The sequence below is a fragment of the Sarcophilus harrisii genome, chromosome 1, assembly GCF_902635505.1.
Source record: "Sarcophilus harrisii chromosome 1, mSarHar1.11, whole genome shotgun sequence".
Lineage (NCBI taxonomy): Eukaryota > Metazoa > Chordata > Mammalia > Dasyuromorphia > Dasyuridae > Sarcophilus > Sarcophilus harrisii.
In genome coordinates, this window is record NC_045426.1 from 257,926,441 (window position 1) to 257,950,608 (window position 24,168).

Genomic DNA, 24,168 nt, shown 5'->3' on the forward strand with positions numbered 1-24,168 from the left:
GAAAGATCATTTAATATAATTGCCTGATTTTTACAAATAAAGAGATATTAACTGATTTGCCTAAGATCAAAACCCATAATTTGCATAATTGGAAACCAGATTCTCTGATTTCACAGTCAGTTCTCTTACTACTGAACCACACTGTTCTCATATTGTAATGATAAATTCAACTTTATTAATTTAAAATTGATAAATCATAATTTCTCAAAGACAGGAATTGTCATTTAAATTTTTTCTCCAGTTCTTGGGACTTAGTAGGGACCTTATTGATTAATTGAGTAATCCTATTCGAAATTACCATGACTCCAAAGAACATTTCAGAAATAATCTGGTGGCCTGGAAAATTTCTACCACCATGACTAGCTGCTGTTTTTATTGTGTTATCTGTTTCTGCCATAAATTCATACTCTAGTTACATGTATTTTTCAGCAGGCAGCTATGAAAATTAGCTCTGAAGATTTTTTGGTTTTCTTTGTACAGGGAGCTATAGAAAATATATATTCTAACACAACCAGAAGTAAGCTGATTTAGGAAGCTATAGCCAAACTGTAATCATTTAAAAAAAAAAGCATCAAGAAACCAAAACTAAAATCAAAACAAAACAAAGCAAACAAAGTAGGTAAAAGGGATTCTAAGAATATGGAATCAATTAGAAAATTTCAGGTTTTTTCAAATTCTTCTACAAGCAGAGCATCATTTCAAAAGTAACATAAAGTGGCAAAAATAAAGTGTTAAAGCAGTTGCCTTCTGAAGACATTTTGAGAGAGTAACTGCTGATAGTATAAAATATTTGGGAATCTATCTGCCAAGGGAAAGTCAGGATCTATATGAGCAAAACTGCAAAACACTTTCCACACAAATAAAGTCATATCTAACCAAATGGAAAAATAGTAAGTGCTCTTAGATAGGTCGAGCAAATGTAATAAAGATGACAATACTACCTAAACTAATCTATTTATTTAGTGCTATACTAATCAGACTCCCAAAAAATTATTTTAATGACTTAGAAAAACTAACAACAAAATTCATCTGGACGAACAAAAGGTCAAGATTTTTAAGGGAAGTAATGAAAAAAAAATCAAATGAAGGTGGCCTAGCTGTACCGGATCTAAAACTATATTATAAAGCAGCGGTTACCAAAACTATTTGGTATTGGCTAAGAAATAGGCTAATTGATCAGTGGAATAGGTTAGGTTCACAGGACAAAATAGTCAATAATTTTAATAATTATGTGTTTGACAAACCCAAAGACCCCAGCTTTGGGGATAAGACAAAAAAACTGTTTAACAAAAACTGCTGAGAAAACTGGAAATTAATATGGCAGAAACTAGGTATTGACCCACACTTAACACCGTACACCAAGATAAGGTCAAAATGGGTTCATGATCTAGGCATAAAGAATGAGATTATAAATAAATTGGAAGAATATAGGATAGTTTACCTCTCAGACCTGTGGAAGAGGAAGGAATTTATGACCAAAGAACTAGAGACCATTACTGATCACAAAATAGAAAATTTTGATTATATCAAATTGAAAAATTTTTGTACAAACAAAAGTAATGCAGGCAAGATTAGAAGGGAAACAATAAACTGGGAAAACTTTTTACAGTCAAAGGTTCTGATGAAGGCCTCATTTCCAAAATATATAGAGAATTGACTCAAATTTATAATAGTTCAAGCCATTCTCCAATTGATAAATGGTCCAAGGATATGAACAGACAATTTTCAGATGGAGAAATTGAAGCTATTTCTAGCCATATGAAAAGATGCTCCTAGTCATTATTAATCAGAGAAATTCTAATTAGGACAACTCTGAGATACCACTACACGTCTCTCACATTGGCTAGAATGACAGGAAAAGATAATGCTGAATGTTGGAGGGGATGTGGGAAAACTGGGACACTGATACATTGTTGGTGGAATTGTTGAGTACATCCAGCCATTCTGGAGAGTGATTTGGAACTATGGTCCAAAAGTTATCAAACTGTGCAAACCCTTTGATCCAGCAGTGCTACTACTGGGCTTATACCCCAAAGAGATCTTAAAGAAGGGAAAGGGACCTGTATGTGCCAAAATGTTTGTGGCAGCCCTCTTTGTAGTGGCCAGAAACTGGAAACTGAATGGATGCCCATTAGTGGAAGAATGGCTGAATAAATTGTGGTATATGAATGTTATGGAATATTATTGTTCTGTAAGAAATGACCAACAGGAGGATTTCAGAAAAGCCTGGAGAGACTTACACAAACCGATGCTGAGTGAAATGAGCAGGACCAGGAGATCACTATATACTTCAACAACAATACTATATGAGGATCAGTTCAGATGGACGTAGCCATCTTCAACAATGAGAAGAACCAAATAAATTCCATTTGTTCAATAATGAATAGAACCAACTATACCCAGTGAAAGAACTCTGGGAAATGAGTGTGAATCACTACAGAACATTTCCAATCCTTCTGTTTTTGTCCACCTGCACTTTTGATTTCCTTCTCAGGTTAATTTTATATTATTTCAAAGTCCGATTCTTCTTGTGCAGCAAAATAACTGTATGGACATGTATACATATATTGTATTTAACATATACTTTAACATATTTGACATGTATTTGTCTACTTGCCATCTGGGGGAGGGGAAGGAGGGGAAAAGTTAGAAAGAAGGTTTTGCAAGGAACAATGCGGAAAAATTGCATATATCTTGTAAATAAAAAGCTATGATTAAAAAAAAGAAAATTATACAAAATTTTTAAAAAGGACAATTTGAGAGGATCCCATAAAAGACAAGACTTCCAGGGCCTGTGGTTTGGCTTCAGTGAAATGCAAATACTTTCAGGCCAATTCCCCTGAATCAACAAACAAGTCCTGGGGGCAACAGAGTTAGGAAACAGCCTGGACCTTAACAACTTTCATCTCAAGCCCTGAGCAACTTTCACTTCAAGAACTTTCACATTGGAAATTTTTAGAATAGGGATAAGGCAGCTGAGTAGGGAAATATTGAAGGGACCCCACTGCTGTCTCTGGAAACCAGCCCTAGGAGTGTTGATCAGATGTGATCCCAGGCTCTGGTTGTAGGCAAGGAGCAGCAAGTATACAGCTTGGAGCAAGAATAACATTTTCCACAAAGTATTATCTGGGAGCCCTAGCTGTGAGTTAGGGGAGGAAAGGAGTAACTGAGATTGTACTGTTTGAAAGAATTCAGAAAGTAACAGTGAAAAAGACCTAAAGCCTGGGACACTCGCAACTCGGGATTTAAACTTGATTACAATAATAAGCTGCTAAAAAAAGAGTAAAACAAGATAAAAATGAGAAAGCAAAAGAGAAAGAATCCAGCCATAAATCACTACTATAGTGTAAAAACATCTAGGTTCATATTTAGAGGAAATTAGTGAGGTTAAAAAAAAGCCACTCCTGTTCCAAAAAGCAACATAAATCATCACAAGCCTAAAAAAGAGTTATTAGAAGAACTTTAAAAAGACTTCAAAAATCAAATAAGAAGGGAAAAATTAGGAAAAAATATATCTCATTAGAAAAAACGATTCTGAAGAACAGTTTAAGGACAAGCAGGGTGGTTTCAGAATAGCCTGGAAAGATTTATCTGAATTAAAGGTAAGTAAAATGAGTAGTAACAAGAGAATACTGCACACAGCAACAAGGCCATGTGATTGATCCTTGGGTCTTTTCAGCAATGAAGTGATTCAAGGCAAGTCCAATAGACTTGTGATGGAAAGAGCCATCCACATCCAGAGAAAGAACTATGGAGACTGAATGTGGATAAAAGCATAGTATTTTCACCTTTTGTTGTTGTTTATTTGATTGTTTTTTTTTTTCTTTCTTGTGTTTTTTTTTTTCTTTTTGGAGCTGATTTTTCTTGTACAGTATGACGAATATGGAAATATGTTCAGAAGAATTGTACATCGTTTAACCTATATTGTATTGCTAGCTGTCTAAGGGAGGAGGAGGAGGAGGAGGAGGAGGAGGGAAAAAATTTGGAACACAAGATTCTGCAAAAGTGAATATTGTAAACTTTGGAAAAATAAAAAGCTATTATAAAAAAAGAACAGTTCAAGGAGAGACAATGTTAAGAATTGTTGAATTACTTGAAATTATGATTAAAAAATCATGATATAATATCACAAGAAATTATTAAAGAAAATTTCTAGAACAAGAGGTTAAAGTAGAAATAAAGAAAATCATTGTTACAATCTAAAAGAGATGCCAGGAAGAAAAACTTACAGAAATATTATAGCCAAGTTTCAAACTTCTCAGATTAAGGAGAAAATATTATAAGTAACAAGGGAAAAACTGCTACAGAGCTACCATCAGTATTTTACAAGACCTAGGACCATCTATACTAAAAGACATCAGATCTTCCAACATTATCTTTTGAAGAGCAAGAGTTGAAGTTATAATCCCAAATATGGAAAGTGGACATTTAACAAACCAAAAGACTTTTAGATATGTGTGAAAAAAAGGCAAGAACAAGAATGTTTAATTATACCAAATTTTAAAAGTTTGTACAATTAAAACAAATGTAGCCAAGATCAGAATTTGTTCAAATCTATAAGAACACATCATTCCCCAATTGGTAAATGATCAAAGGATATGAACCAGAAGTTTTCAGATGAAGGAATCAAAACGATGTATTATTGCTTGGATAAATACAAGTTAAAATAATCTTCCAATATTCTTTTATACCTGTCAAATTGACTAAAATGATTAAAGGAGAAAATGACAAATGTTGGAGGCAATGTGGAAAAATTGAGACATTAATTTCCTGGTGGTGGAACTATGAACTGATCCAACTATTTTGAAGAACAATTTAGAACTATACTCAAAGAGTTACTAAACTGCCTATATTCTTTGATCCAGAAATAGCTACAACAACAGACTATAGGTCTGTTTTCCCAGATTATTAAGGGAAAAGTAAAAGAACTATATATTTTAAAATATTTAGAGCAGCTCTCCTTGTGGTGGCAAAGAACTGGAAATTGCAGTGGTTTGGGCAATGGTTGAACAAGTTGTAGTACATGATTGTGATGGAATACTACTGTGCTATGAGAAATAATGAGCTTGATGATCTTAGAAGAACATGGATAGATTTTCAGGAAATAATGAAAAGTGAAATGAACAGCAGCAAGAGAATATTGGTTAACATTGTTTTAAGAACAACTCTGAGCAACTAAGTCATTTTGACTATTATAAGTAATCAAAAAATACAAATAATCTAAAAAGGAAGATATTGTCTACATTCAGCGAAAGAATTGATAAATATAAGTGTGTATGATTATATATATAAATGATTTTATATATATGTACATATACATATATAAAATTTGTATGTATGCTTTTTATACATAAACACATATACATATGCATGTGTAGAATATATATATTTATATTTATATAAATTATAATTTGCATCTAATGGTAGTTATGTCTAGGGTGAGGGAAGGAGAGGAAAGAAAAAAAGGAAAAAGAAAGTTACATGAAAACTTTATTATTTATTTAAAAGGAATAGCAAGTTATACATAATAGATTTGCAATTTCATGTGCAAAAATAAATCAGTAAATTAAAATTGGTCTTTGCTGAAACATTTCTGCTACAGTCTAAGCGACAATTCTCATTAAGCACTGGCCTCCTCACTTGCTGGTGTACTTGATAGTATCTGTCCTCATCTTTACCCAGAGCCCTCCTTCTCCCTCAGCTTCTCTCCTTAGCTAATTGGCTTATTATTATTTAATCGTGGTATTTAAAGATGAATGGGTTTTCAGAGAGTGTCTAGTCACATTCTTTTATTTTACAGAGCAAGAAATTGAGACCTGATGAAGAGAAGTGACTATTCAACTGTGGTCAGGAAGGCAATGCAGCCTGACTTCAAATCCAGTGCTATTTTCCACAATCCATTTTATAGTTGCATAATCTGCTTATTGAATTTCCTTCTTATCTTTTAAGGTGAAACTGAATTATCACCTTTTCCATGCCTTCCTGCCAATCTCAACAAACAACAACTTTTTTTTTTTTTTTTTTTTTTTTTTTTTTTGGTCCCTCACACAGCACTTGCCATGTAACTCTCTAAAGAATGTAAGTCATTGGGTCAAATTTATCTGTATTTACATTGTAAATTGTTAGTTCTATTATACACAACAACAAGATTATATGATGATCAACTCTGATGGAGTTGGCTCTCTTCAACAATCAACAATGGTGGATGATTCAAACCAATTCCAATTGTTCAGTGATGAAGAGAACCATCTACATCCAAAGAGAGGACTGTGGGAACTGAGAGTGGACCATAACATAGTATTTTCACGCTTTCTGTTGTTGTTTGCTTTCACTTTATTTTCTTTTTCTTTTTTTTTCCTTTTTGATATGATTTTTTCTTGTGCTGCGTGATAATTGTATATATATATGTATATATTGGATTTAACATATTTTTTTTACCATTTTTAATATATATTGAATTACTTGCCATCTAGGGGAGGGGATGGGAGGAAGGAGGGTAATGGAAACACAAGGTTTTTCAAGGGGCAATATTGAAAAATGATCTTTGCATATGTTTTGAAAATAAAAAAAATTTCAATAAAAAAGATTGTTAGCTTTAAGAGGATAGGGACCATTTTTAATACTTACCCCCACATTTTGCCATATTTCTTAAAACAATTTTTATCAAACTCCAAAATTCCCTGAAAAAATAATTAAAGCATATTAGACAATGGGACGAGCATAGATTTACTGCACTGGCACCATGAGCATCACACCAAGGTCACTAGACATGCTGTTATGATTGAGCTAGAATGATCATCTGGTCTAACAACCTTGTTATGCAGAGAGGGGGAGAACAGCACAAGGAAAAGCATTCTAAGATCCCTGAGTTCTTCATAAATGACTTCAATAGGAACTAGGAGAGGAAGTCAATAAGAACCGTCTTATTTATTTCTCATCTAGCATAGGATTTTTTAAAAAGATTTTTCAAAAGACATCTTTAATAAGTTTTTTTAAATTTTTTATCTGTCCTACTCACTACCTTGTCCCATTGAACAAAATTTTTAAAATGCCTCAATATATTCAACAAAAAACAACAATATATTAAAAAATGGCCCACATTAGCCATCAAAAAAGGATTTACAGCAGGGGGAAAAGATCTTAAAGATCATCTAGACTGGGGCTCTTAACCTGGCATCCATGAATTCGTTTTTAAAAATATTTTATAATTACTTTTTAATATAATTGGTTTTATTTCTAATTCTCTGTATTTTATTGTATATGTTTAAATAATAATATTCTGAGGAAGAATCTGTAGGGTTTACCAAATTGTCAAATAGGACCATGACACAAAGAAAGAATAAGAACTCCCAATTTAGGCTAACTCTTTAAATTTACCGAGAGGAGCACCTACCTATGTATTTCTGTAGGGCCTTGTAATGATTAACATTGGCGCAGAATACAAATGTCCAGTTAAACTCAAGAAATGACACTGGCCAACATGAGGAAGACCATTGCAGATATGAATGCTAAGTCACTATCTGTACCCAGAATGCAATAGGTGTGGTGTCTTGTTGTGTAGTATAGTATCATAAATAGAAGAATATTCTTTGAGCCAAGAATACCAGGATTTAAGTCCTACCTCTGACATACATTGGCTGGGTGACCTTGGACAGGTATACCCTCCTTCTCAGTGCCTCAAGAAACTTCCTGAAGCTCAGTTTGTAGAGTAAATATTGATCTCCATTAATAAAGGGAGTTTCTTCTCAAGGAGTTTCTCATATCAATAAACTCACAGGTGTGCTCTCCCATTCAAAAATCTCCAAAGTTTAAGGCATAAAGAGTATAACCCAGAAGGAGGAAGACTCAAGTTCTTTGGTTTGCCTCCACTGGAGAATGGGAGCTTTGAGGATTTTTTTCCCTCCATGTTGATGATTAAGGAGGAGATAATGAAGATGAAGGATCAAAGGATGACAGGATCAGGGCCATTAAGTCCAAGCTTCATTGTACAGATGAGGAAACAGAGGCAATAGCCTACATAGGGTCACACAAGAGGCTGAGGTAAAATGAACCCATATTTTGCTAACTGCAAGACCAATTATCTCCAACAACTCCACATTTATATTCTGCTTAAGGTTTATAAATTAATTTGCTCCTAACATTATGCAGATGTAAAGTGCAAAAGTATTCTTATCATTTCATTTCACAGAGGGGCAGAGAAGGTGAGAGGTTCAGTGATGTGGCCCTGATGTTTTCTTGTTCTACCAGTTGTGTCTGACTCTTCATGACCCTATTAGAGATTTTTTTGACAAAAATACAGGAGTGATTTGTCATTTTCTTCTCCAGCTTATTTTACAGATAAAGTAATTAAGGTAAACAGAGTTAAATGGTTTGCCCATGCTCAGAAAGCTAGTAAGTATTTGAATCTGGATTTGAACTCAGGATCTAACTCCAGGGCCAGCAGGGCACTCTATCTACCTGCTACCTACCTGCCCTTTAGAACAGATTAGCTCAGGACTAAACAGTATGAGGCAGAGAAAAAAACTCAAACTTAGAGTTGACTCAAACACCACTGCTTCTCCTAATACATCAAGCTGATTCCCAATAAGCAAATGCTGGTATCCTTTAGTGGCTACAAGAAATTAGTCTTCCAATCTTGTTTCTGTTTTCTGTTTGTTTAAGAGATCCCTCCCACCATATCCCCCTGATAAAATGTTGTGGGGAGATGTAACAAGTAATGATTTAACAGGATGAGACCCATAATTACAACACTGAAAAAAAAAGGAGTTTCTTCTGTATATTCATACTCACCTTTCGATATTCAAGAAATGTCCCAACAAATGGAAGAGGCCTTGGGCCAGGAATACCCAGCTTCTTAAAAAAGCTATATGGCCAGATCCCATATCTATGAGGAAATAAAGTTAATAAACAATAACAACAACAATAATGGTAATGATAACAATTAGGCTTTCTTTTATATTTATCATATATAAAATATCATATATGACATGTAATCTGTATTTATATAGGATTTCAAAACTTGGAAAATTTTTTACAAATACAACCTCATTTTATTTTCACAATAGTAGAAATAAATAAAAGCTAATATTATCCTCATTTTATAGCTGAGGAAACTGAGGGAGAAAAAAATTAAGTTGTGCTACTAACTAGTAAGTATCTGAAGCTGGAATTTAATTCAGGTGTTTCTAATTCCAGGTTCAGCTTTCTCTCTGCCTACCCTACATATATTCTTTATTAAACAAATTTAAGGAACAAATTTCTTTTTCTTTTTTTTAAATTCATCATCATCATCTACAATACACTATTGTTGGGCAAATTTGGGTTTTTAGTAGAACCTTGATGAAAATGTTATTACATTATATCCTTTTGAAAAATATTTATTGAGTACAAATAAATGATTTATATATTTGTGCTATTTCATTAATGATGACTACTTAAGTTTAATACCATGGGATTAAAATTTCAGCAACTCAAATTTTTTTCTGTCCTTTTTTAAGGATTCAATTTTTGATTCATAGTCTTCTTCTCTACTTCAACTTCTACCCTTAAATTTAGGAAATTCAATTAATATGTTAATATCTCCTCAAATTCATTTGTTTCCCAGTTCACCAACCTTTTCAGCCTTTATGATCTACACCTTCACTTTTCTCTACACGGATGAATGAGGATGGTCAGCATCACCCACAAGTGTTCATTTTCCACAATCCATCATTCTGAAATTCTCTTCTTTGTGTGAATCTGTGTGTGTGTGTGTGTGTGTGTGTGTGTGTGCATGTGTGTGTATCCTTCCCCAACCCCCATGCCTCAAACTTCTTATTCTTCATCTTCAGTGCAACTTCTAGTGAGTCTGGACTGCCCTGTTCCTCCAGGCAATCACTCTTATTCTGGTGTCACTTTTTGCCTTTTGACTCTATGGTCAACAAGTTCAACTTATACTATCCTTCATCCTTGAATCCTTTGCATTCTTGTCCTGGGACCACTCATTCTTTTCCAAACCCCATTTCTGAACCAATCCCATCTCCTGCCTTCTTCCTTGTACTCATGAAAATAAGCAAAGAAGTCACACAGTTGTTTTAACTGGATTTATCAGATATTTTTTGTTATTTGTTGGTTATTTGTCCTTAATTGACTCATCATATTCCCTAAATATTTACACTTGAGTAGTAATCATTAATGAAATTATAACACAAATCTATAGAGCATTTATTTGGGAGAGGTAGCAATACCTTTTAGGTTTTAAATACCAAGCAAAGGAATTTGAAGTTTTCTAGAGACAGTAAGGAGCCAATGACAATTTTCTTGAGCCGGAGTACCATAATCCATTCTATGTATAAAGAAGATTGTTCTGCGGTATGAAGAATGAATGCAATCAGGAAAGAAAACTGGAAAGAACTCTGTGGAAGCCATTACTGTCCAAGTGGGTAGTAATGAGAGATGGTCCAAGGGGAGTGACAGTGGGAATATAGAGAAGCAAATGGATGGATGGGTGGATGGATGGACGGGTGAAGAAAAGGCAGAACTGATGTGAATTGGCAAGTGATTTCATTGAAGAGCTAAGAGAGAAAAATCAAAATTAACACAGTGTCCTTTAAGTCCCAATTCTCCTCCCAACTCCATTCTCATCTCTATGTCCCCACTACTATCTTCCCTTTCTGTTTTGCTGACCTCTATTCTATTAAATATTAACTCCATTTTTCTATCTCACTAAAATTCTCAAAATTGGTACTTCCCTCCATTCATCTTCTTTTTCTTCTTCTATTTCTCTGAGTAAAATATCCCTATCTTCGTTGTTATTGTTATTCAGTCATTTTTCATTCATGTCTAACTCTCTGTGACCTCTTTATGGGTTCCCTTAGCACAGAAACCAGAGTTCTTTGCCATTCCTTGCTCTATCTCATTTTACATGTGGGGAAACTGAGGCAAACAGGGAAGATGTGATTTGCCCAAGGCCTCATAGCTGGGTCAGTGTTTGAGGCTGGATTTAAGCTCAGGTCTTTCTGATTCCAAGTCTAGCATTCTATCTATTGAGCTATCTATCTGCCTCTCCACTTTCTTTCCAATATTAATTGTTTTCTCCACCCCGAAATAACAATAAAAACTCCCAAAGATTTTATTCTTAATAAGTGCACAGCACTTTGTGCTCAATAAGTGGACAGCATTCCATAGTGGAAAAGGCACTGGCTCTGGAGCTAGAGAATTTGGCTTTAAATTTTACTTTTAATGTTTACTAGTTTTATAATCTTGGACAAATCATTTAATTTCCCTGTACTCTGGCTTTTTGTGCAATAAAATGAGTCATGCTAGGATAAAAGAACCAGAGTTGGAAAGTAACTCAAAGTTCAACCACTTCATTTTAGAGATAAGGAAATTGAGATATATAAATGACCTGACTAGAGGGTCACACAAGTAGAAAATTTAGGAAGAAGGATGGAATCCCAGATATTGGATTAGATGACCTCTAATGTCTCTCCTAGCTTTGGATCTATAAATCTACAGCTTCGAGTCTCCTCAAGAACTTCATTCCTGCTGGATCAAAGGGTATGCACAGTTTGATAACTTTTTGAGCATAGTTCCAAACTACTCTCCAAAATGGTTGGATTCGTTCACAACTCCACCAACAATGCATCAATGTCCCAGTTTTCCGCATCCCCTCCAACAATCATCATTATTTTTCCTTCATCTTAGAATCTGACAGGTTGTAGTGGTATCTTAGAGTTGTCTTAATTTGCATTTCTCTGATTAATAATGACTTGGAGCATCTTTTCATATGACTAGAAATAGTTTCAATTTCTTCATCTGAGGTTGTCTGTTCATTATCCTTTGACCATTTTCAATTGGAGAATGGCTTGATTTTTTATAAATAAGAGTTAATTCTCTATATATTTTGGAAATAGGGCCTTTATCAGAACCTTTGACTGTAAAAATATTTTCCCAATTTGTACTTCCCTTCTAATCTTGTCTGCATTAGTTTTGTTTGTACAAAAACTTTTCAGTTTAGTATAATCGAAATTTTGGGATTATATCCCAAAGGAGATTATAAAGAAGGAAAAGGGACCTGTATTCCGAATGTTTGCCTTTTTTAGTGGCTAAAAACTGGAAACTGAATGGATGTCCATCAGTTGGAGAATGGCTGAATAAATTGTTATAGAATATTATGGAATATTACTGTTCTGAAAAATGACCAACAGGATGATTTCAGAAAGGCCTGGAGAATTACCGCGTGCTAAAAAGTAAAAGGACCAGGAGTCATTTATCTTCAACAACAATACTATTGTGACCAGTTCTGATGGAAGGCCATCCTCAACAACGAGATCCCCCAAATCATTTCTAATGGAGCAGTAATGAACTGAACTAGCTATGCCCAGAAAAGAACTCTGGGAGATGACTAAAACCATTACATTAATTCCCAATCCCTATATTTATGCACCTGCATTTTGATTTCCTTCACAAGTAATTGTACAATATTTCAGAGTCGATTCTTTTTTTACACAAAATAACTTTTTAGTCATGTATACTTATTGTATCTAAGTTATATTTTAATATATTTAACATCTACTGTCATCCTGCCATCTAGGGGGGGGGGGGTAAGAGGTGAAAAATTGGAACAAGAGGTTTGGCAATTGTTAATGCTGTAAAGTTACCCATGTATATATCCTGTAAATAAAAGGCTATTAAATAAAAAAAAAAGAACTTCATTCCATTAGTTGAAGGGTTCTTAACATGGGGTCTGCGAACTTGATTTTGTAAAATATTTTGATAACTACATTTCCAGAACTGGTTTACTTTAGAAGCTTGTGTATTTTATTTTATGAATTTGAAAGCAAAATTCTGAAATGTGTTTACTATTTTTGCCAAAAAGAACCATAACACATAAAAAAGGTTAAGGACTCCTACATTAGTCAGTCCCTCCATTTCTTGCATTTTCAATTCCTATGTCTCCATTGGTTTCATAATTCTAGTACTATCAATAAAATTAGACATTTATATTGCCCTTTTAAAGTCTGAAAATACTTTATATACATTGTATAAATGTGCTCAAGTCCCTGATATACTAAAACAAACTTCTTTTCATGCTGTTACCCTTCTGGACCACCACATCCTCTCTTACCCCCTTCTTATTGCCAGTCTGCATACTTAACTCTCTTCCTGCTGCTCATACTAACAATCTCAACCATCAAATCCAAGCTTAATGATGCCAAAAGCAGAATAAAAATCCCCATCTCCTGACTCTGAGAAGTCTGCTTTTCCTGTTACACAGGATGCCTTAATTCAAATTCCTCTCTCCAAAACCAAGGTTGGGCTCACTAACAAAATGATCTTTTTAAAAATCCCTTATTATTATTATTATTATTAGTAGTAGTAGTAGTAGTAGTAGTAGTAGTAGTAGTAGTAGTAGTATTTTGATTTTTGCAGTGGCATTTGACACAATTGGCTACTCCTTTGTTGAAATGCTCAATTGCCTTGGCTTTCATTACACTTTCATTACACAATTTTCATCTGATTCTTTCTCAATTTAACTAAACAAAGATATACCAAGCCCTTACTATGGACCAAGCACTGTGCTAGGAACTGGGGGAAAAAAGGACACTTTATAAAATAAATACTCTTCTATGCCTTCAAGGAACTTATATTTTCCTGGAGAGATGCAATCTAAATACAAGTAAATATAAAATAATTTCCTATATTTCTAAGTGAACTTCCTGTCTTCATTGTTTTCCCATCTCTTTGAACATATCCAGAACTTTTGCTCTCTTATATTTTCTCTCTCTCTCTCTCTCTCTCTCGGTATATATTACATATGTGTATATATATTTACATATCTATATTTATAAACATTTATGTATATAAATATATTATATATATATATATATATATTCACTTATAATGATCTCACCTACTCTTATGGCTCCAAGTATATAGAAACATATAGTTGAGGTAGATACAAGGCACGTTGAATGGAGCATCAGACCTGGAGTCATTTTCTGCAAATTCTGCCTGAGAAGCAACTGATTTACTCTGTATATGTTAATTAATCTATGTTTCCCTGTTTCCTAAACTATAAAATGGATATAATAACACCTATCTCCCAGGGTTGTTGTAAGGATCAAGTGAGATAATATTTGTCAAGCATTTAGCACTTGACTGGCACATAGTTCAGAGTGGGACCTCAGGGAAAGAAAGGTTAGTTTTTCTTTTGTGGATGGAGGAGTTAAGTAGAAATGTTCAGTGCTGTTACATCTGACTCTTCATACTCCATCTGGCAAAGATATTGCAGTGCTTTGCCATTTCCTTCTCTGGGTCATTTTACAAATAAGGAAACTGAGGCAAATGAGGTAAGCCACTTGTCCAGGGTCACACAGTAGTCAGTATCTCAGACTAGATTTGAACTTGTCTTCCTGACTCCTAGCACAATGCTCTATCCATTGTATTCTGTAGCTGCCCATGAGTACATTATAGCCAATTCTGACAGAATTGAGAGAAGGGCCGTGGAAATTAGAAATTGAATTATGTAAGAAAGGGACGGCATCAGAGTACAGTGGCAAGAATAAATGCTTAAAAAGTTCTAGTTTCCTTCCTTCTGTACTTCATGGATTTAGAACTGGAAGGGAATATAATTATATATAATGTGGTCCTATACATACTCCCTAATTTTATAGATATAGGGATCTGTCCAAGACTACAGAAATGTGGGTTATGACATCCTCAGACCATGGGAACAATATCTCTTGCCACCATACTTTGATGCCATCCCTTACCTCCATGGTTGCCACCCAATTTCTCCAGTCCTTATATCCAGTACTGAATTTACTATAATGACCCTGAGCAAGTCACTTCCTCTTGTGTGCCTCAGTTTCCTCACCTGTAAAATAAGCTGGAGAAGGAAATTACAAACCACTCCCATGTCTTTGCCAAAAAAAACTCCAAATGGAGTCATGAAGAGTTGGGCATGATTAAAAATGACTGAACTACAACAAAAACTGAACATCTCTACCAAATTATTTCATCAACAAAACAAAAACCAGTCTTTCTCTCCTTGTTGCCCTATTCCAAACTCAACCCTCGCTCTGCCCTCCAAACTCCCTATCTCTGCTAATAGTACCAACATTCTCATACTCAGGCTGGAAATTTGGACTTCCCCCCCACACTCCTCTATTCCCTGTCCAATCAAGCTTAACATCATTCAAATCCACCTCCTTTTCATTCCCATTCCCTTTCATTTTATGTGGGAGAAAATATCACCTGAATCTCTTCTCTTCTATTTTCCCCCTTTATAGTCTTCCCAAAGTTTCCTTTGACATTTAATCTTGGAAAGAATACTTGGTTGCAAAAATCCAAAATTAGAAAATGTATTTAATAAAGGTTTGTTGATTGATTCACTGAAGGATTTTTACTTTTGTGTTTATATTTCTAGAGCCTAAACTAATGTCTGGCATGTGCTTACTGAATGTTTGTTGATCTATTTATTATGGTTCTGTGCAAATCCCTTTACCTCTCTCAGACTCAGTTTCCTCATTTGTAAACTCATTCCTCCTGGAGTTTAATGGAGTTAGAGGAAATGATGAAAGGGAGAGCTCTGAAATGTTCTACTGCTACCTTCCTGAATAAAGCTCTCCTCTTCTCTTGCCTTTCTGTGTGGGATGGAGGTAACCCTTGCTCCTTGAAGCTTTGACAATTCCTAGGAAGCCAGAAAAGCTGTGAGTCCAGCCCTGGATTGAATCCATCTGTTGGTCAAGTTCCAGTCCAGCCAGGTTTGAAGAGGCTTATCAGAAAGTTGGCTGCAGGGGAATCACTTTTTTGGATGACCCTTTAATAAGACAGAAAACAATTGTGGTCTGCAGATCCAAGGAAAACCCCACATCAATGAAATCACAGCTTGCTTAAATATTAAAGCATAAAGAGGTGTTATTAATAACATATGTTTTAACTGTTCCACAAGAAGCAAATTTTCACAAGTTTTACTAAATGTTTAACAGAATAGAATAAGGTGCTCAAAGTTGCTAAATGAGGAGTGTTGGCCTTCTCACTAAGGGTCATAATTTTAGCTCAAACTTTAGAAGTCATTTAATGCAACCCCTTTATTTTTACCTCTCTGAAGCACAAAGTCACCAAGCTAGTGACAAATTCAAGACTGGAAATTGGATCCCTTGACTTCAAAACCATAGTGCTCTCCATTAAAACACCTATTTGCATTTAGTTTTTTCTTAACAACAAAACTGTAAAGTTGGCAAGGTTATTGTTATCTTTTTTTCTTACAGCTGAGGAAACTGAAGCTTAGGGAACTAAAGACATTTGCCCAGTGCTAGTCTGTGTCAGAGCTGGCAAGCTAAATTCAGTTCATCTCACTCTAAGTTGAATACTTGACACTAAACTAGAGGCTCCCAATCATCCATCAAATATTGTTCCACGTCTGCCCTTTTACCCTTCCTACTAGGCCTTCAATGAAAATATTAGACTTTTTTTTTACATTTTTTAAAAATATTGACTTACAAATTCTTTCCTCACTTCAACCATTCCCTTACTCAGTAAGAAAAAAAGCAATATGAAATCATGCAAAATGTTATTTCCTTATTTTTTTTGACAATAAGACTTAGAATTCCTTGAATGTAGGGATTGTTCTTTGACTTTGCACTTAGCATAGTACCTAGTATATATGTGCTTAATATTAGTATTATATAGTATATATGTACTGTATATATATATTAGTAATAATAATAATAATGCTTCTTGAATTGATGGTATCTTCCTCCCCCTAAGAAAATTGAAGACAAATAGTTCACAAGTTTTACAAGCTAAGGATCTTTAATGACCATTTTTTTTCATGGATAGTATACAGAAAAGGAGCCCATGCTATCCAGGGAAGAAAACACTGATTCTAGAACTAGAGGAGCTGGAGTCAAATCTAGTGCCTATTACTTATTACTTGTCTAACCTTCAGTAAGTCCTTTAATTTCTCTGATCCTCAGTTTCCTCAGTGATAAAAATGAGACAGTTGGACTAAATAACCAAAAATCCCCACTACCTCTAATATAAGAATAAGACACTGGACTTGGATGTAAAGAAAACCTGGCTTCACATCTGCAAGCTATGTGGTCCTTGGCAAATTTTTTTTGTATTAAATATGTGCAATTTATAAAAAACATATTTTCATATTTGTCATGTTGTGCAAGAAAAATCAGATCAAAAGGGAATAAAAACCATAGGGGAAACAAAAAGCAAACTATAAAAATAACAAAAAATTTTGATTCATATTTGGTCTCTATAGTTCTGTTTCTCAATGTGGATAGTTCTTTCTATCCCAAGTCTATTGGAATTCCCTGGCAAATTCTTTAACTTCTCTTAGTTTCCTTCTCTGTAAAATGTGGGATTTGGAATCTATGACCTTTTCAGCTCTAAATCGATGATTATGGTCTAAGAACTGGAAAGAGAAAAAAACAGATTTGTTATTATGTAATTTCCCACAGCTCTGAACTTCCTCTTGCCTCTGTGAGAGAGAACTCTAGCTTATCTTCCTCTCCTTCTTTCCCTTCTACCCTTTCTCCCTCCCTCCTTCAAATAAACTTCTTTCATTGTCAATGGCTAATTCTCAAAAAAGTGTGTTAATCCTTGGGAGGGACAGGAAGCCCGATTTGTTTAGAGCACAAAGTACTCTCCTACAGGACCACAAATCCTCAAGCTAGAAATGGCTGGGTTTTGTCACTTTCTCAACCCAAACCCCAACTCTGAAACAGAAAGAAAGGAAGACTAGACTTACAATATTAGCAGAGTGCCACAGAGCACTAGTAAAGTCCAGGTTTCCATGGATAGGCTGGTAAGGAAACCCATGCTTCAGTCAGTGATTAAGATTGAGAGACTTCTGCTGCTTCTGAGAAAAAAGCAATGGCTGATCCAGAAGCACTTTGCTCTGGGTGTGTCGGATTTTTGCTGCTGGTCACGTGCTGACATCTCGGGTGTTTCCTGCATCTATTGATTTCTCACAACCTTTGCTTCCAAAAGGAAACACAAGGCAGTTTATGCATGTGAGCCCAGAGCTGGTAGATTTAGCAGTGGAGGATACTGACTGACTGCAGAGCCACAAAACTAGGGTGGGTGACTTGTCCACAATCACGGAGCTCGCAAGTAGCAGAGATGGGGTTTAAGCCCTGCATCTCTAGCTCCAAACTCAGGATTTTTTCCACTTGTCTCCTAAAAGTCCTGTTTTCTTTGGGAATCTCTAGGCTACTTCCTGTAATCCTGGAATTCCCCTTGCCTTGCCTTTCAGAAGAGCTAGATTCAGATCCTCTAAACTTTCCATCCCTAAACTGTCCCAAGAACATCTGCTTGTGAAATTACAACCCAGACAGCCAAAGATTTCAGGATCAGTCAGTAGGGTTTCCAAGAGCCACCCACTAGCGCTGGAACAATGTGTACCTTGGAAAACACAAAATGTGACTATTGCTAGGAAAACACAGTCTCCAAATTTTGAGATTATCCCTCAGGAGCCAAAGAGGGAAAAGATAGATTGAGTATGTGTGTATGTTTACCCTTTTAAAAAGTTTTTCAAAAATGCCAAATTTTGTAATTAAAAATGTCACTTTTTCCCCCCCTGAGGCAATTGGGGTTAAGTGACTTGCCCAGGGTCACACAGCTAAGAAGTGTTAAGTGTCTGAAGCCAGGTCCTTCTGACTTCAGGGCTGGTGCTCTATCCACTGCACCACCTAGCTGCCCCTCCCAGTTTTTTTTTTTTTACATCCCCTCCAGTATATCATTTTCCTTTTCTGTCAGATAGTCAACTTGACAGGTATGACCTCAGATTTACCTCAGAGTTCTTTTCATTTGCATTTGTCTAATCAATAATAAATTGGATCATATTTTTACATGACTATTGATAGCTTTGATTTCTTTTTCTGAAAAGTACCTATTTATATTTTTGACTATCAACAGATCAATGATTCTGATCTTTATAAATCTGATTGGGTTCTTTATGTATTTGAGATATAAGACCCTTATCAGAGAAACTTGCTGCAAAAAAATTTCCCTTAGTTTTCTGTTTCCTTCTAATTTTGCCTGCATTACTTGCGCTTGTACAAAACCTTTTTAATTTTATGTAATCAAAATTATCCCTTTTAATTTCCATGATCCTCTCTGTCTCTCATACCTTTATGATGAAATCATTTCTCTATTTTGAACATATCTTGCCACATTGTGTGAGATATTGGTCTATGCTTAGTTTCTCCCAAACTGCTTTCCAATTTTCCCAGAAATTTTTGTCATATGTTTAGTTCTTGTCCCCAAAGCTTGGCTCTTTGGGTTTATCAAATATTAGATTCCTATGGACATTTCCTATTGTGTATTATGCACCAAATCTACTTAGTCTGTATGAAATTCTTTTGATAATTACTACCTTTATCAAAACAATTTCACACAGGCTAAGAAATATAGCTTGAAATCTTCTACTGTTATGCTATTTCGCCCCTTTTTAAAAATAGTTTCCTTTGCCATTCTTGACCTTTTGTTGGGTATTTATTCTGGAAAAAACAAAACAAAACAAAACTTTGTGTATGTAATTGTGACCCCTAAGTGCTAACTCCTGAACATTCTTTACATAATCCATATAGGTTCTGTGCCCACTAAGTCCAACAGTTGATTTCTATCTCTAAATCATAATTATGTCTTTGGGAATGTTTTTCTCCATCAGTGGGTCAATTTTCCGAGACTATTAGCCCAAGATGACTTTAATCAGAAGTTTAAATTACATAGTAAGTGCTTTATGAATACTTGTTGAACTTTGAGAAACTTAAGAACTTTGATCAATGGCATGACTAGCCACAATTCCAAAGGATCCATGAGGAAACATGCTACTTATCTCATACTTGCAAATGATGGATTCAGCGTTCAAAATGAGATTTTTTTTAAATGGCTAATGAGGAACTGATTTTTCTTACTATGCATATATTTTAAGACTTTTGTTTTTTTTCTTTTTCACTGAAGAGAAAGTAAAAGGGAGACAAAATATATATTTGTCACCATCCAGCTTTTGCTTAAAGACCTCACTGAAGGGGAAGCCACAACTTCCTATTCCAATTTGCAGGAGACCCTAATTGCTTCCTTCCATAATATAGTTAAGTCTCAGTCCTTACTCTGGAACAGTGACTAAAATGTAGGACTTAGAGTCAGGAAGACGAAGAATCAAATTCCATTTCTGAGACTTCTTAGCTATGTGACTTTGGGCCAAGTACTCAACTTCTATTTGCCTCAATTTCCTCTTCTGTAAAATGGGGATAATATTAGCACCTACTACCCAGCATTATTGTTAGGATCAATTTAGCACAGTGTCTGGCACATAAAAAGTGCTACACAAATGATAACTATTATTGTTATAACTATTATACTCCCTGAATCCTAGTTTTCTCATTTGTAAGGTAGAGATAACAGTACCTGGTTATTGTGAGGTGAGGTTTTTTTGATTTGTTCCTTTTTGTTTTCTACTAAAAGGAAATAATGGGGTGAGCCAGGACCAGGTGATTTCATTGATTACAGTAAGAAAACTCTCCATTTCTATCCAAGAAAAAAACTTTAGCAACTTTTAGTCTTGGAAAGTTGTCTGGAATCACTAATATTAAAATGTCAGGATCACATAGCCAGAATATTTCTAAAAGATGTCTTGAACTCAGATCTTTCTAAGAAATTGGTTCTTTGTCCACTACTCATGTTACATTCATTTGCAAGGCTTTGTGTTGCTTAAACATGATAAAGTATTCCTTTATCTTTTTTTCACAACTTTTTATCATCATACTTTTCCCTCTGCTTAACAACCCCTAACTCTGTTCTTCATCTTCATCTTCATCCTCAGCATGACCTCCAATCCCTCCACCCCTCAGATCTTTAAAAGTCATCCATTTCCTTTGGTCTAGTAGTGCTCTCCTGTTGATCTCTTGATGAACAGTTCAATTTTAGGCTGTCTTCTACATCTGAGTCCCTTGCTTTCTAGATTACTCTAATCATTCCTTGCTTTTGCTCCTATTTATGGGGCAGCTTAAATGGAGTTAGAAGAAATTATAAAACTGTGTCAATTAGGTATACACAAATTTATTCTCCATAATCTCAATTAGGCCCCAACTGAAACAACACAAACTTAATGCATCTCTTATTGATTCACTACCCGCTTAACCACAATGACTTTTTCCAAATCTTGCATTCTTCCTTAGACCTATTTGTTCCCTTCCTTTTAAATCTAGAATCCCATGCTTCCTCAAAGAAATCCTCATACATCATTCTGATGACTTCCTCCCGTCTTTCCTCCTTCATCCCTATCTCCCAGTAAGAGGTGGCCTTTTCCTAGCCAATCAATAGTGATCCTTGATCCTATTTTATTGCTCATCCAGATAGTTGCTCCTTCTAATATTCCCTCTCCCTCCACCCCCCATTCATCCACTTTCTCCTTATCTATTGGCTCCTTCCCAACTGTCTAGAAATATGTTTATTTCCCATCCTTAAAAAAACTCCTAACTTGATCAAGCCAATCCCACTCTCATCACATATTTTTTCTTCTTTTCATGACTTAACTGAGAGTTCCATTCCTGTTGCTTGAACCTTTTTTCTCACTCTCTTCTACACTCTTGGCAATCTGGCTTCTGACCCCATCATTCAACTGAAAATTTTCTTCCCAAAAGTTACTACAGCTCTTTTAATTGCCCATTCTTAAGTTCTTTTCTAAATCCCACTCCTCCTTAAACTCTCTGCAGTATTTGAAACTCTTGATTTTTTTTTCCTGGATGCTCTCTTCTCTCCAGGTTTTCTGTCAACAGTCTTTTCTGGTTCTCCTCCTGCCAATCCTATTTATTCTCAGCATCCTTTGCTGGCTCTTCCTGCAGGTCAAAGCCACTAATAGAAGGTATATCCCCAAGGGTTTGTCCCAGCACCTCTTTTCTTCTCCCTATGATATTGTCACACTTCATGATCTCAGTCTCCCAGATTCAATTATCTCCATGCAAATGATTTTCAGGTGTATTTATCCAGCTCTAAGCTCTCTCCTGACCTCTACTTTCACATTATGAATTACATCTAGAATCTCTTAAATTGGACTGCAGTAGGCATTTCAAATTTAACATGTCCAAAACAAAACTCTAACTTCCCTCTTCATTTCTAACCCTCCTTATTACTATCTTTTTGTTGTTTAGTCATTTTTCTGAGACCCCATTTGCTGTTTTCTTGGCAAAGGTACTAGAGTGGTTTACCATTTCCTTTTCTAACTGATTTGACAGATGAAGAAATAGAATAAGGTAAACAGGATTGACTTGCCTAGGGTCCCACAACTAGTAAGTGTCTGAGTCTGAATTTGAACTCAGAAAGAGAAGTTTTCCTTATTCCAAGCCCAGTGCTCCCTCTACCATAACACCTAACTGCCCTCTATTACAGTCTAGGGGTCTATCATTCTGCCCATTATCCAGGCTCACAATTTCAATGACATTGGTCATAATAAATATCCAAATTAACTGCAAAGGACTCATGAAGGAAGATGCTATCTGCATCCAGAGAAAGAACTAATAAACAGAAGTATTTGTATAATGATTTTACATATACATATACACATATGTATACTTATATATTTGTGTTTGATGAGAGCCATCTTTAGGGAGGAGGGGAAAAAAGGAAAAAAAAGAAATATACATGATAGCTTTATTATATTATTTAAAAGGAATAGCAAGCTGTACATAATAGGTTTACAGTTTCATAGGGAATCATTGTTTTATTATATTCTGTTATAGAAATGCTTGTTTTATTCCATGAATGAAAAAAATTAAATAAAGGCTGTTCACTGATTAATGTATGCAAAGTATTTTGCAAACTTTAAAGCTTCTATAAATGTTACTTCACAAGAGGCAGTTTAACATAGTGAAGAAAGAACCATCCTTAAAGCCAGAAAGATTAGGCTATTGTTGCCTGTGTAAACCTGAGCAAGTTATTTCACCTCTGGGTACCAAGACCAACTTTCTGTGACTATAAGTTGTAGATAAGGTATCAGCTTTGAGTAGGCAGTTAAAGTGTCCCCTGTGCCAATGAAATCTTGAGTCCAGCTCCAGTCCCTATAAATGTCATTATCTCATTTATGTTCTTCTGACATTGGGGATCACAACTTATTCATGGTCTTTCCTCCTGTTCAACTCTTGTTCATGCCTTCCCTAAAGTCCTTGATGGTGGGGCAGGATGGAGGAGAGAGAATCACAATTTGCTTTTTTGAATCACAAAATTTGAGAGATAGGATTTAAGCAACCATCTTGTCTAATTCATGTTGTTATTGTTGTTGTTAAGTCATTTTCATTCGTGTCTGACTCTTCATGGCCCCCATTTGGGATTTTCTTAACAAAGATAATGGAGTGGTTTGCCATTTCCTTCTCCAGCTCATTTTACAGATGAGGAAACTGAGGCATTGTTCCCTAGCTGCCCTGCTTAATCCATACATGAGAGAAATTCCTCCTGTAACAGATGTATAACAATGGAGTCCATCATTCAGGAATCCCTTGGTCTTACTACACTATTGCACCACCTATTTCGATCTAACATTTGTCCCATGATATCCTTTACAATGCTTCTCTTGAGCAATTCTCTTTGTTGATGTGCAATATCCTGCTAGAGTTTATTACATACCTCTCTGTTTCCTCATGGGTGATTCTCCAACTTTAAATCAAGCTTAAACTATCCCCAGCAACTTCCATTACTTCCAACCTCTGGGACTAGGCAGAACAATTCTAATCTGTCCAAACACGTCTACTCACTCCTTTTCCAGATATACCTGTTCTTGATTGTTTCTTTTAAGCTACTTCTCACTCACAAGCCTTTGTAGATAATACATCTGCCTGCTTACACTCACTATTCATATTTTTAATCCCTCTCTGGTCAACAGCAATAGTGATTGCTCTGAGATCACAGCATCCTTTGAGTCACACCCAGGGAACATTCATGGGAAAATATTGGTCTTAAAGAAAAGGCCTTTTGGAATAGCAAGTTACTTGGACTCATTCTTCAAATAAATCATTGGCAAACATTTCTCCTTTCCTTCAGTCGAAGGCAGAGAACCTGGGAACAGACTATTGTTTGCATGGTCATAAGTAGTCAATTTACGGTTTGCTTTATTTATTTATTTATTTATTTATTTATGTATCGGTGGAAATTAGGTGTAGCACAGGAATT

General features: G+C 35.3%; 1 protein-coding gene across 1 annotated transcript in view; it reads right to left on the reverse strand.

The window, feature by feature from the left end:
* LOC100930770 (cytochrome P450 3A24) overlaps nt 1–18,171 on the reverse strand; it is a 51,304-nt gene extending 33,133 nt beyond the window's left edge. The window contains exons 1-3 of the mRNA XM_031941066.1: nt 17,753–18,171; nt 8,791–8,884; nt 6,628–6,680 (exon numbers count right to left, since the gene is read on the reverse strand). Of these exons, the coding sequence (XP_031796926.1) occupies nt 6,628–6,680; nt 8,791–8,884; nt 17,753–17,823 (218 nt within the window). The 5' untranslated portion in view covers nt 17,824–18,171. The remainder of the gene's footprint in view (nt 1–6,627; nt 6,681–8,790; nt 8,885–17,752) is intronic.
* Nucleotides 18,172–24,168: the final 5,997 nt, after the last annotated feature.